General features: G+C 39.8%; 1 protein-coding gene across 1 annotated transcript; it reads left to right on the forward strand.

The window, feature by feature from the left end:
- The first annotated feature begins 6,757 nt into the window (after window positions 1–6,757).
- Window positions 6,758–13,554, forward strand: LOC132070812 (sulfotransferase 6B1-like). Its single transcript, XM_059467890.1, has 7 exons — window positions 6,758–6,976; window positions 8,418–8,557; window positions 9,244–9,333; window positions 10,004–10,130; window positions 10,903–10,997; window positions 11,509–11,665; window positions 12,600–13,554. Exons 1-7 carry the CDS (start codon window positions 6,775–6,777, stop codon window positions 12,728–12,730), a joined length of 942 nt encoding a protein of 313 aa, XP_059323873.1. The 5' UTR covers window positions 6,758–6,774; the 3' UTR covers window positions 12,731–13,554.
- Window positions 13,555–13,908: the final 354 nt, after the last annotated feature.

Raw genomic sequence — 13,908 nt, forward strand, 5'->3', positions numbered from 1 at the left:
GTTGGTGGTGCCCTCGATCTTCAGTGGAAGAGAAGATCTCTGTTCTTGAGACCACTCGACCCCAGGGAGTGAATCTAGGGGGGACAGGTGTCCCACAAGTGAGAGACTGTGCTTTTTTTGGAACTCGGCAAAGCATTCTTAAAAAGGGAACCCTAGAAGCAGCTCTGGTCCATGGGCAGTGGTGAGAGCCTGTACAGGGAAGGAAGAGGTCACAATGGCAAATGTTCTCTGGGTGGTGCCATGTGTGACATGGAAACACACAAGGTTTCAACTGTGTTTCCTGGGGAAGCCTATGGTACAAGAGGGACTCCTCACTTCTTGATGAACTGAGAATTGATTATCTGAAGGGACGTGATGGTGGGAGAGTTAGTTATTTGAGGGGTGGTAGCTGAATTGAGAATCATAGGTTTTGCACTGCTGTGATGTATTGGAAATGTATTGGGGGAGGAGGAATGTTTTTGGAAGGTTTTCATTCTGAGTTCTGTTTGTGTTTCTTTTTACATACAGTTGTAGGTCAATAAAGTTTTTTTTCTTCATTCCTAAGCTGGGGCCTGCTTTGCTCTAATCCTGGTCACATCTCACAGCAGAAACTAGGGAAAATATATTTTCATGGGGACAGTGGCATTGGACCAGCGCCAAACCATGACAATTGCTTCTAGTTTCCTACCAAACGTAAAAAAAAAAAAAAAGAAAAAGTACTTTTCTTTTTGGTCCAGTCTATTATGTTGCCTACAATGCCTAAACAGAGAAATTTTCACTGAAAATATATTTATATTGCATTTTTAACTACTTACTTAAAAGTGAATTAAAGAACCGGAAAAATTATATTAACCCATCTTCCACCTCAAATCTTTTCCCCAGTTCATTTCCAAAGCAAAGTTAGGCTGAGTCTTCCATTCAGGTGCATCTTCTCTTTATGGTGTACTGCAAATGTTCCTGATGACAGCATTTCCATCCAAGTCAGATCTTCCTGTGGCTAACTGAGCAACTCAGAGTTGTCCCTGAGGAGCACTGGGGCCGTTCCACATTGACTGAGCTGCACAGCCCAAGACACTTTGTTTGCTGGGCAGACAGTGCTGGGACTGGGACTTGGATTGCTGGCATCCTCAGGATCCCTGGTTGCGCTGAGCCTCTCTAGAGAGACAGGGCTGCTGTGACCCCCTTGTGTGCAGCTCCTGACAGACAGACAGACATCTGGCTGTGGCAGCACTGGAGACCCTGCTCATGAGCAGAGAGCAGAGTCTGAGGGTTGAAGGAGCTGGAGGCACCTGTGTCCCCAGTGGCCCAGGGGACAGGTTGCTACATTTCATGCTGAGGTATTTTAGTGATCTGGCTCCCTCAGGATTCAGGCAGATGGCTCCAAAGAAAATTTCTTAGGCAGCTGGTCTAAAGAATAAAAAAAATGATAATTTCTTGTTGCCCTTACTCTTTTGTACTGGAGAAGAGAAAGAAATTTTCCTCAGCAATTCAGCATTATCTTATGAACAAAGAGCTGAAAAGAATAACTAAAACAAAGCTTACAGAAAGCATAATATATGAACAGTGTATTCAACTTTTAAGAGTAAAATAGTACTGATAGAGAAAGTATCATTTTCAATAAAATGGTCTATTTTGATGGTACAACATTTTGGAAGACAATATGAATAATTTTAAATTATTATTTGTAAGTAATTTTATGCAATCTTCCAAGTGTTGCAGGTACGATTTTCATTTGATAATATCTCATGTTTAATTAATCTTGTGTCTAACATCCATTTATGAAGAAAGAGACAAGGATGTGATAAGAGGGTTTTATATAAGTGTAGTGAATGAGACCCATAGTGTATTCAAGGGCACGAAAGAGAGTGAAAGGCCTCTTCACAGGGTAATTCACCTTCCTGTATTGCCTGTTCTCTGTTGGGATGACCAGTGGAAATACCCATTTCACCATCTCAGCACTCCTTACCTTCTAAAAAGGTGTCCCCCAGAACACATGTAACAGCCCCAGAAGGAACAATTCCACCCAAAGATTAAATTATGGACATGAGGACAGAGAAAAGGAAGAGTAGTACATGTAGAGTTTGATTCCCATATTGCACTAAAACTTCACATGCAAGTAGACCTCCTGTCAGACTGAATGGCATAAAATTCTCAGATGTGAGTATTTCATCCAGAGAAATCTGGTTTGGGTGATACCTGTCCTCAGGTCTGGACATTGCCTTACAGTGCCTGGATGCAGGACACAGCCATTGCCTGCAAGGAACCTTTATCCTGGGAGGTGTATCCATTTCTGGAGTAGTGTGTGGTAATCAATAAGTAGGGAAGTTGAAAGGAGTTGAAAAGTGCAATAGAGGTCAGCTTCTGCTTCTGTCAAGGGATGAGGTGTGACCCTGAAGCAAGCAAGGTAGCACTCCACAGTATCTGCTCAACAGCTCTGCCCCTTTGACCTTGGGCACACCCTGGTTGATTATTCACCAGGGCTGTGATTTACCCTCAGCTGGAAACTCCCAGCTCAACTCAGTGGCCCCACAGGGCCACTCACTCTTTCACCTGCAATGGGATGGGGGAGGGAAACAGAGTGAGAGGAGTCATGGCTGAAATAAAGACAATTAAATACCTGAAGCAAGAGCTATGTGTGCAAGCAAAGCAAAGTAAGGAATTCATTCTATCCTTCCACCAGTCAAATGTTCAGCTGTGTCCCGGGCTCCATCACCCATGACAGTGACATGGTAAGACAAGTGCCTTAGCTCTCAGCATCTCTCTTTCCTTCTTCTTCCCTCACATTTTATTGCTGAGCATGACTCCATATGGAAGAGAATAATCCTTGGATCAGTTGGTGTCAGCTGTCCCATCTGTGTCCCCTTTTAATTTCTTGTGCACCTTCAAGCTACTCTCTGGCAGCTCAGTGTGAGAATCAGAGGAGGCCCTGACACTGTGTAATTACTGCCAGCAATGACTAAAACATCTCTGTGTTACCAACATTGTTTTCAGCACAAATTCAACACATAGCTCCATACCAGCCACTATGGGGAAAATTAATTCCATTGCTGTGAAAACCAGCGCACACACATTTGTTGAAAGGTTAAAGTACAACATTGAACTAAACTTGAAACTTGGTTGACATGAAACCAATTGAGAGTATACCATCAGCCAGGTGTACATGAAAAAGTGAAGTGTAATGGATGTCCTACTGGTGTCTTTATCCTTTCAGGAACCAATTGGCTTGAACAAATGGTGAAGGAGTTGGCGGATGCCAAATATACAGAAGAGGAAATGAATGAGAGAATAAATGCTGCAAAGAATCTAGAGACATTTCAGCGTCTAGAATTTGGGGATTGTGGGATATATGAGACAAGCAGGGAAATTCTGGGTAGAAGAAAGAGCAAGGTATGCTTGTCTAGATAATCGATAATCAGATATTATGACAAGTTTTGATCTGATGGGGGAAGATGACCATAATGAAAAAGACTCTACTATTCTAGAGGGAAAGAAAAGATGAAGGAGGATCCAAGAAATGTGTGCAACACATTAGTTCTCTGGCCCAAAGGGTCTTTTAGGGAAGTTAAGAAAATCCACCCTGATCTGGTACTGAGGATTAGTTATTTTTCATCTCCGTTTCAGTACTATCTAAATTGTAAAGGCAACATTAGTAGTATCATGCAGGCTGGTACGTAATTTGTTTCCTGGCAGTTGCTTCATACCTGTCATGCAATCCTGAACATAATAAGTCACGTGCAATCACGAAAGATTGTTCCTCTGCATTTCTTTATGTGCCTATATCCACCAGACAGCAGCCCCTGCCAGTCTTCAGAAGTTCTCCTGCACTGATCATTCTGATGGACCATCTTCCCACCAGGACACTGGGTCTGAAGCTCTCCTGGAACAGCCATAGAAGGGTCCTGGACAGGCTCCAGTCCCTTTATTAAGAGTCCTTAACTTGCATTCCACTCTGCCTGAGCTCCTCTGAGCTTGTGGAGACAGGCCTTGGATGAGCTGATGCCACGGGAGTCTGTGGGCAGGGTAATGTTTTGATTCCCCCTTCACTGCTCTGCTGTGCTCCTTTGTGGGTGTGCAGACAGCTTTGGCCACATAACCTAAGCCATCCTCACCCCCTGGGCTCGGTTTGAAGGCTTTGATTCTCCTCTGATCAGATCCACACTAACTTATGCAAAAGGGAAAATGTTGCATATCACATTTCCATTTTAGAGCAAATCCTACTTTATACCCAGCTTATCATGGACTCAATCACCAAAGGCAGGGCACCTCACTACCCTTGCAGGCTTTATCTTGCTGATATTGTTGTTGTTGTTATTGCAGATGAATGATCAGGGGCATTTTAAGGTACATTCTTGAAGGCATCAATCATAATGGAACTACCTAAACACAGAGTTGGTTCTTTGAGAGAACTAATTTATGGCAGCCTTCTCCAGAGTTTTACTGAGGCAAATGCAGATCATAGAAATAATTATAAAAACATACCTCTTCTTATTTAGCACATGAGAGCACGTGTTTTGAAGCTTTCATACTTTGAAGCTCTTTCATTTATGGGGAATGAATCAGCATGGGTAGATCAGTGCACCATGTAATGGCCAGCTGGCACTGTCCTGTAGCTGTCACAGAAATGTCTCCAGCCTCCTTCTGCAAAGCTCCATAACCAGGTCTGGTCAGTGCGGGAAGTCAGAAACCTTCAGAGCAATGGTGGTGGCTTGAACTACAAATACCATTAATCTGGAGATAATAAAATCCTTTTATCTGTTTTTTATTTCCTTTTAATCTCTGTATGTTTTAAAGCTGCTTCTTAGAAATTTTGAATCAGGTGATGCTTTCTTGTCAGTCTCTGGGTTCACTGTTTAGCAGGATCACTGCTGTGTCTTATATCCTATAGGTGGGGCTAGGCACTTCTCCTCCTGTCTCTCAGCTCAGGTGCCATGGCAGATGTCTGTATCAAAGGCTCACTTTATGAAATCTTGATCCTGCTTCTTTTTTTGTCAAGAAATATGATTGCCCTCAAAATCCCTCCTCATGACTTATGTCTTCTAATTATATTTTTCTCCACAAATATAGGGTTTGGCTTTTTTTTTCCTAGTTCATGAGGATAAAATATGCTTCCCAGGAATAATTGGCCTGATTGCCCTTTCTTGCAAAAATACACTGGAAATCCTCAGAAGTTTTCACTGACATACTTTTCAAATTTTGGAAACTCTACTCCAATATGATGTTAGTGCATGAAGTGACACTCATAATTTACAGGTAATTTTTCATCTTTCTCCACCCCTGGGAAGGATTTTCCCAAATAATTTTTTGGCCAGGATGTAAAAATACCAAGTAAACTCATTTTCTTATCTTCAGTCTATGACAATTTATTGCCAAGGGTTGATAAAGATGAAAAGTAAGCTGCTTTTTGCTTTGCTAGGGTGTCTGGTTTCACATCAAGAATCACCACAAGTGCTACTTCATAGGACAGCCGTTTGTAGCTGATGCCAGTGAAATAAATGGTGCAGGTGATGCCAGCTTTTTGCCCATTGATCAGATGGACCAGGCCATGTGATATCCACTGGTTTCAGATTATGCCTGTACATAGTTAGCCTTCCTATAGTGTCAGTATTTTACAGAAACCAGGGGGATGAAGAGAAAAGCAAAGGATTTTGTATGGACTGGAAAAAGTAGATGTAAAAATGCAGGGCTAGATCATCCATGAGCACTGAATTATGGCTCAGGGACCAGGGAGAGCCCTGGATCTCTCTTGAATCCCTGGGGGAGAGCAAATGGCAAAAGCATGCAGGGATGTAGTTTCTGGTCTGATTCCTTCCAGTGCCCAACAGGCAGCAGTCAAGAGATGGAGATAAGAAAGGATGGCATGTAAATTCTTGGCATACATTTTGGGGGAGAACTATTTTCTCATTTTTTGTGACATATCCATCCTTTTGCCAGAGACTTAAATATTGAACCTGAGCCTAAAGCCAGTTCCTTTACTGGGGTCACTGCAGTCAGCAGCTCATCATGTGAAGTGCAGGATAAACACTACTCACTGTAGCTCAGGTTATATTTTCATCACCTCCCTAAGCACTGATCAGTTGTTAAACAATGACTGAGCTCATTAAAGAAATGTAGAAATGAGTAATTTTTGTGTAAGCACCAGGAAAACAGACCTCTGTAGTGCAGTCTGACGAGTGGCCCAAGAGTGCCTGTGCCCCTGTGCCCTCCTGGGCTCCAGCGGCCGGGAGCAGCCGGCCACACTCACAGGAGTGTCCTCAGCTCAGTCTCTAGTGCACTGAACACCTCTCCCAGTCCCAACACATTTTATCTAACTTTGGTGAGAATGATGAGTGATATAATAAAGAAAAAAGGAAATCCTAGCAGTAAGTACTGGAAAGAGGTTAACTGCCTTGAGGATTTTGATCATGGCATTTCAATTCCAATCTGCATTCTATTCTATCTCACTAAAGGTCATTTTATTTTCTTAAGTTCTGTTTATAAACTCAGAGTTGTAATCACAGACCTTTTGGCATGATGTTTAGAAATTATCTAAGCCCTTTATCCTAGAATGCAATTGCATTTATCTTGTTCATTTATGATCAACTTCTATTGATTTCAAAGGTTCATATTACCTAATGTATTTTACAGGAGCTGAGTATATCTTTACAGCTCAGAAAGAGGTATGTTCTTGTTCATAGGGTCAAGAAAAAAAAAAGAGAACAACAAACCAAGCACCATTTAAATGACAATCTGTGGGTTTCTCCTTCTACACAGCAGTTAAGTCTGTGACAGAGCCTCTGTGTGTGAGAGGGAAGAAGAATGGAGAAGTCCAGGACAAACCCTGTTGGTTTGCTAGATAAGGCAGTGGCAGCTGCCAACTGCATGCGTCGTGATGAACTGCTCTTTTCTTACAAGGGAATTCTCTACCCTACTACTGTTTGCAGTCCTGAAACTTTCAAAGCCTTTGAGTCCTTTGAAGCCAGAAAGGATGATGTAATTTTGGCAGGATACCCTAAATCCGGTGAATATATTTTAATTCTTTTTATAAACAAGGTTCTGTAATAGTAAGTAACAAGGTTTGTACTAAATATATTAAATATATATGATATGATACATAATATGATATTATGCTAAATAATTGTATTTAGAATGTTCACCAATATTTTAAAACTGATTTCATTCTCAGAAAGCACCAGAAATTGTTTATGAATATTTGATATGGGAAAAAGACTGTGAAAAACATTCTATTTTATTTTCCATAGCATATAAATTTTTTTTGTTATTTTTACTTTTCATAATTATAAATTTAAAAGCACAAATTGGAGAGAATCAAAATACAGGTTTTTACACCAGAGGTAACTAGATCTCCTGATATTCCTGATACTCCCACATGTATGTTGGTAGAGTTAAGAGCTTTATATTTTTACAATGGAGATTTGGTACCTTCAAATGGTACATTCCATCGCCTTTGGTTTATTTCAAATAGATGTAAGGAAATATCTATCAAAAATATTTTGGTAGTCCTTGAAGTGATTGCATTGTTTTTAAGTATTCTTTAAGGAAAATCAAGAGGACATCTTTCCCAGGGTTGAAAGTTTACCCTACGTATTTCCTCAATCTGCCTCAAAGCTCTGGTCCACATGAAAGCTAAAGGTTTGGACCAGATCTGCCTCATATATGCTTTAATCTTGGTGTTTCTCTCTTACAGCAATTGGTTCACACTGCTTTCAGTGAATAGTCACAGCTGAGAGGATTGTGCAGTTTTTGCTATTTCATTGTATTTTGTTTTTGGAGAAATGTTATGCACTGGAATGCACTTGTGAAGATTGCAGTGAAAAAGATGTAGGGACCCAGCGTCCAGAAGTCAGGACATGGTAAATCAGAGATGGGAGATCTATGCAGGCTCTTTGTTATCTTTTGAAGAAAACGATAATAAGTGTGTCTCGGAACTGTCACTTCAGAGAGGTTTTACCTGTTGTTGAAGAAAATGTGTGCACAATTTTCAGATCTCGTTCTGCTCCTGTCTTGAAGTACTGTGACCATCTTTCTTCTGAAAGTATTCCAGTACACCAGAAAACACTTTATGTATTAGGTTTTAAAGTACAAGTTTACCACCCCAGTTTCCCTTACATGTGTCATAATAAAATTTATTACATGCTGTTTTATGTAGTTGAATTTATGACAGTTTTTCTAGTTGAATCTCTGTGGTTCTTCTCCCTGATTAGTCAGTTTACAGTATACAAGTTAATTTACAATGTACTGAAGTGTTCAAGTTGGAGAAATATCTCCTTATGAGGAGCAAAGGTAGGATCCTGGGTGGTGATTGACCAGACAGTCAACTGTGATTGTATGACATGAGAGGAGACCAGGCAACTCACCTGGTAGTACTAGCGCCTCTTGACTTCCCTGGTAAATCCATTTCTGTCCATTCTAAATGTTTTATTGTACTTTTCTTCTTTCAGGCACAAACTGGCTAAGTCAAATCTTAACTGACCTGATAGCCATATCTCAAAAGAAAACACCAGGTAGTGAAAGCAGTGTGAATGCTGAAGAACCAGAAGAAGAAACATACTTCGAAATTGGAGATGCTGGGAAATATGAGGTGGGAAGAGATTATGTATGGAAATGATCAACATTATGTGCTTCAAATACTGAATATATGATATATGATCTATTCTATTGTTTGATAAGAACTTTACCACTCCTTTTTATGTGGCATCTGGTCAGGAGAAATCTCTCTGGACTGTCAAATACTGAACAAATACAAATAAACAGACACTTCATTGGGACTGAGAGGAGGACATACCCATGAGATACATATAAACTTCAGAAATTCAATATAGCATTTTTGTATTTAAGAAGAGCTTCATGAAGTGTCAAATCATGTAATATTAGCATTTGTCTCTTTTACTAGCTCTTCCTCCTCCTCCTCCCCTCTCTCAGTCCTTGAGATGCTTCAGCTTTCAGAGACAGCTAATCTGTACCCCACCTCTAGGTTTGATCCCTTCTCTACAAGGACAAGAGAGATTATCTCTGAAGAGAACAAACAATGGATAGTCCTTTTTTCAATTGCTCATAAGCTTTTGAAGATTAGAGCTACTCAGAGCAGCCCACTAATATCCCAGGAAAACACTCACTACAAAAAAAAGAAAAAAAAAACAAAAAAAAACCACTTCAAGGAGTCAATAACTGTAGATAAGTTCATCAATGCCACATTTCAGCATAGGTTAATGAAAAGAATACTTGTACTAACTGACCTTTCCACTTTCTTCTTTCCAATTCTTCAAGCGAATGACCAAATTACCTTCTCCAAGATTAATGGTTACTCATCTCCATCCTGAAAATCTTCCCAAATCTATCTTCCAAAACAATGCCAAGGTGAGTGCTGATTGTAATGTATTAAAACAAACAATTCAATAGATTCATTTTTTTTGTAAAGAGCCAATGTAGTGCTTTCTTGCCAATTTTCAGAATCACACTTTTTTACACAAGTGTTTAGCCTGGCCATTTCTACGTGTTTAAGGCTCTACATATTCTAGAACTGCCATTCACCTCACTTAACCACAGTTTGCCCTTATTGGCTCCTTTGTGACAGGTTCCACAAGAGAGTTACAGGGTTTGAACAAATCCTCCAGAGGCAAAATGGATTTTGATGTGATTTCCTGTGGGAGGAATTTTATGGCATTGTTGCAAGTGAGGGCTTCAATGTGCCAAATTTCCATGAGCATTTCTATTTTTGTGAATTTTCCCTGCCACTTAAATGATGAACTATGCTTGTATTGCTCAAAGCATACTTAGATTTTGCATAAATAATTTGGGTAATCTGTAAAAGATAATAATTCTAGGGAACCATCTTCTTATGGTACCAAAGCAAAGTTAGTTACTGCATCTCCAGATCTGGGAATGAAATTGCTACTTCTTGCAGGAGCACACAGGGTATTAGAAATCCCCAACTGCAGTTATAAAATATATTATTGTTATTTCTTTTTTTTTTATGCTGTAGTCTGCTCCATCTTTCTCTATAAATAATATTTCAATTTTTTTCTAGATATTGTTACTGATTCGTAATCCAAAAGACGTTGCTACATCTTATTTCCATTTTTCCAATGGCTTGGCAGTTCTTCCCTCCTATGAGACCTGGGATGATTTCTTCACAGATTTCATGACAAAGAAAAGTACAGTATATTTTTTCTGTCTATGTCAATTGTCCAATGATTTGTTATTGTGTAAAAAACTTTGTTCTTTGGTAAATCAGGTTCACTAGTATTTTTTGGTTTACAGTAGAAAAGACAGAGAGATTAAAGACAGAAAATCAGAAATCTGAAGTTTATCTTACTTGTCTTACTAGTTGAGTTTAATATTTACTAAAACTGCAATTCCAGAGCCTTCCTTGATTTGTACATACTGTTTTTATTCCTGGAAAAAGCAGATATTCCTTAACTCTACCTTGGGTCCCCTTTACCTCTGCTCTCCCATGTCCAACATCATGTGTCTGTGGTGATATATAATCACCTCAAAGGCAAACCGGATGAAAGGAATTATTTGGACTAAGCCTAGTGCATTAAAATGGGGACTAATTCTAATGCATTGTAAAAGGGAAAAAGTGATAGTACTGGTTTAAGTTTATGAGTTTGGCATAGCTCATGGCCAGCAGAAGAGAGGGTTCTACAAGTTTTAGACTGGATTAAGGGATTCTTACAAGATGGTTGGCAAGATGATGGCTTTTTTAGTGAACTCAGAGCACTCTTTAAAAGCTTACAAGTTTTAATTTCTGCTTTAGAAAATGTATCAAATGTTTGGGCCTGAAGTGAAATCTATATATCCTACAGAAGTGTGTAAACCCTGCCTTAGATATGACTAATAAAGCTCTTGGCAAGCCCAACTTAATCAGCAAAACCTGTACAATCTTAATTTATGCTTCATCTTAGAATCCTTTGTTTTATTTAGTGGCCTGGGGATGCTATTTTGAATACCTTTCTGAATGGAACAAATATGCTGACAAAGAAAATATTATGACAATTACTTATGAAGAAGTAAAAGAGGTAAGGTTGTCAATAGTTACAACTACTTTATACTTCAAGGGGCGTTTTATTCCTGAACCAATACACACTTATATGCATGCAGGGTATCCATGTTGAGTGTGAAAATTTTTTGGTTTAGGTGATGAAAAGGTGAAAATCAAACTTAAAAACATTTGTAAAATTTTGCTTGTGAAAATGATTGTTGTTTTTTATTTATCTGTGATATAAGCCCAAATAATTAAAAATCTAAATGGCCAGTAATATTTTTGGGAAGGAGCTAAAATATTTTCAGCAGTGTAGATTGTGCTATCTCTAAATCATATATAATATTTTGTAATCTACAGGAAGGCAGCTCATGTCTCCTCCAAAATAATTATGGAGAAAAGGAACACTTTGGGTCACCCTAGTCCTACAGAACTCTATGAATAACCTATGTAGGCAGCCAGCAGAGCGATATAGGGAAGGGTAAACACCTTAGAAAACAGAGTCATTTGTTTGAAAGTCATGCCATATGTTACCTTCCTCTTTCCAGAATCCTGCCCTGAGTGTGAAAAACATAGCCACATTCTTTGGAATTCCTCTGACTGAGGAACAGCTCCAGCTGGTGGTAGACAGGAGCAGCTTCCAGTCCATGAAGAAAAACTCAGACAAGACCCATGGGTCATTTGGCAATATTTTCTTTCGCAAAGGTAGGAAGCTCCAAGGGGCTCAGAGGTAGAAATGTGCCACTCTCTGGGACTTGGGCCATTGTCTGGTTCTTTTTCCTGCACTCACGTTACAATTGTAAGTTAGTGTCAAGCAGGTGATCACTGCTTTGCTTGAGAAGAGTATCCAAGGAGGGCTGGTGAGGAAGATGCATAGCAAGGGTCTCACAGCAGAGCCACTCTTGGCTGCTCACAGGTGGCTGGCAGGAAGGAGGACCTGTCATGTGTCTGAATTCCTCTCCCCCTCTGTGCCTGGATCACCAAGTGCCCAGCCTTTGGAGCTGGCAGCACTGGGCCAAACTCAGCCTGAGTGGAGGGACCACACTGTAGGAGAGTATGGGAATCTTCTGAGAGGGCCACTGCCAAATTCCTGTTCACTCTTACATACTAGAACTAAGCCAAGCAAGGAAGAATCCAGGTGGACACCAAGAGAGGGAAGAAAAGGGAGTGACCTTTGCAGTGTAGTGGGGGGCACATGGACATGAGGACGGAACCTGGTTGTCAGAATCTATTTCTGCAATTTGTGTTAAAGTAATGACTGGATAAAAATAAAGCTGTCAAAGGAGCAGAAAATCACCTCTGCCTCCTGGCAGATGATTCTTAATTAATTCTTAAGGATCTTCCACTTTGCCAGTCATAGCTGACTAGAGGAAAGAGATGGAGTGAAACAGGATTTTAGGCTGCCTTTTTTAAAATGGTGTCCTAAAGTGCAGTGTGTTATTTTGCATTATAGCAAAAGATGATTCACATATACATATGTAAGTCCATTGATTGCACGAAATTATATTGGTATAGAAAAATGTTTCATCTGGAAAATGGATCAACACAATTTAGTGTACAATGCAATAAAAATGACAGCTCTATAGAATATAAAATGAAATGTCTTGGTTTTCAAGAGTTTATTCCTGCTTCTTTGAAGGTGGTGTAAGTGACTGGAAGAATCTTTTCACTGATGATCAGAGTAAGGAAATGGACAAAGCATTTGAAGAACATATAGCAGGAACGAAACTTGGGAAAAAGTTGAAGTATGACTTGTACTGCAAAACCTGAAGAGAAATGAAATGTGATTATAATAAGAACTCTGCAAGGCAGACTCAGACCATCTGAATGCTATACACTGGAAACCTAGATCAAATGATCCAAGCACCTTAGAATTGCTGTAAGAGTCATTGTAGCAGCCTTTACAGTGACAGTGACGAGCATTTTGTTTTAGTGTGAGACTTTGGGCTACACTCATTTGCTGAAGATGATGGCAACTAATTATATTTACAAAAACCTAATAGCCCTGTTCAGGCTGTTACCTGGAAAGAAATGTCTCTTTTCTTTCTAGACAAATTCTATCTCTATAGATGATTTCTGATTATTTAGTATGCAGATTATTTTTTCTTCAAAAATGTTTCAAATCAATCAACATCTTCACAGAAAATATCACTGGCCAAAATATGGATATGACAGAAGCCCAATATCAAAGGAGATCCTCCATGAATTCAGCACAAAATAAATCAAAGCTTGAGAAAGCTGAATGAAGCGGAATATGGATCTGCATTCTTGTCTCTTAATCTCTCTGAATTGAAAATATCAATATGGATTTCAGATTATGGGCTGAAGTTTACAGCCAAGATTCACTTGGAAGCACACCTTTCTATAGGATCATGGAGCAGCCCAGGTTGCAAGAGACTTTGAAAAATCATCTGGTACAACCTTTCATGGGAAAGGGAGCCTGGGTAAGATTCTATCTAGATACCATGTCTTGAAAACCTCCAGTGATGAGGATTCTCCCTCATTTTTGTAGGCATTGTTCCAGCAACTGGTTGTTCTTGCTGTGAAGAACTTACTTCATTTATCAAGATTAAACATCCCCTATTGAAACTTGATCTCACTGCCTCCTTTCTTCGCCATGTGGTGTCTGGTAGCAAGCCTTTATCCTCTTTGTAGCTGCCCTATAAGTACTGGAAACTGTGATGAGGCTGTCCCTGAGCCTTCTCAACTTTGTGCTCCTCCCTGGGAAGCCCTCTGCTTTCTTTGTCATTCTTGAAAATGCCTCTGTTGAGGTAGTGGAGTTGTCAGAAGTGATGGTGCAAGACATTGCTCTACCCAGATCTCTTGTACTGCCATTGCAATTTGCCTCTCTAGACAGAGTATTTCAGATTTTTCCAGGGACCTGTTCTGGAAAAATAAGGCAAAATGTGGTTCTGTATGTATAGTTGAATTAAAAACAGGAAAAGTTC

This window comes from Ammospiza nelsoni, chromosome 3 (genome assembly GCF_027579445.1).
Source record: "Ammospiza nelsoni isolate bAmmNel1 chromosome 3, bAmmNel1.pri, whole genome shotgun sequence".
Lineage (NCBI taxonomy): Eukaryota > Metazoa > Chordata > Aves > Passeriformes > Passerellidae > Ammospiza > Ammospiza nelsoni.

Excerpts from the sequence above, each read along its gene's own strand:
- LOC132070812 (XM_059467890.1), top strand. The coding sequence starts at position 6,775 with ATGGAGAAGTCCAGGACAAACCCTGTTGGTTTGCTAGATAAGGCAGTG. Across the intron at positions 6,977-8,417 it reads GGCAGGATACCCTAAATCCG|GCACAAACTGGCTAAGTCAA; the intron begins GTGAATATATTT and ends TTCTTCTTTCAG. Across the intron at positions 11,666-12,599 it reads CAATATTTTCTTTCGCAAAG|GTGGTGTAAGTGACTGGAAG; the intron begins GTAGGAAGCTCC and ends GCTTCTTTGAAG.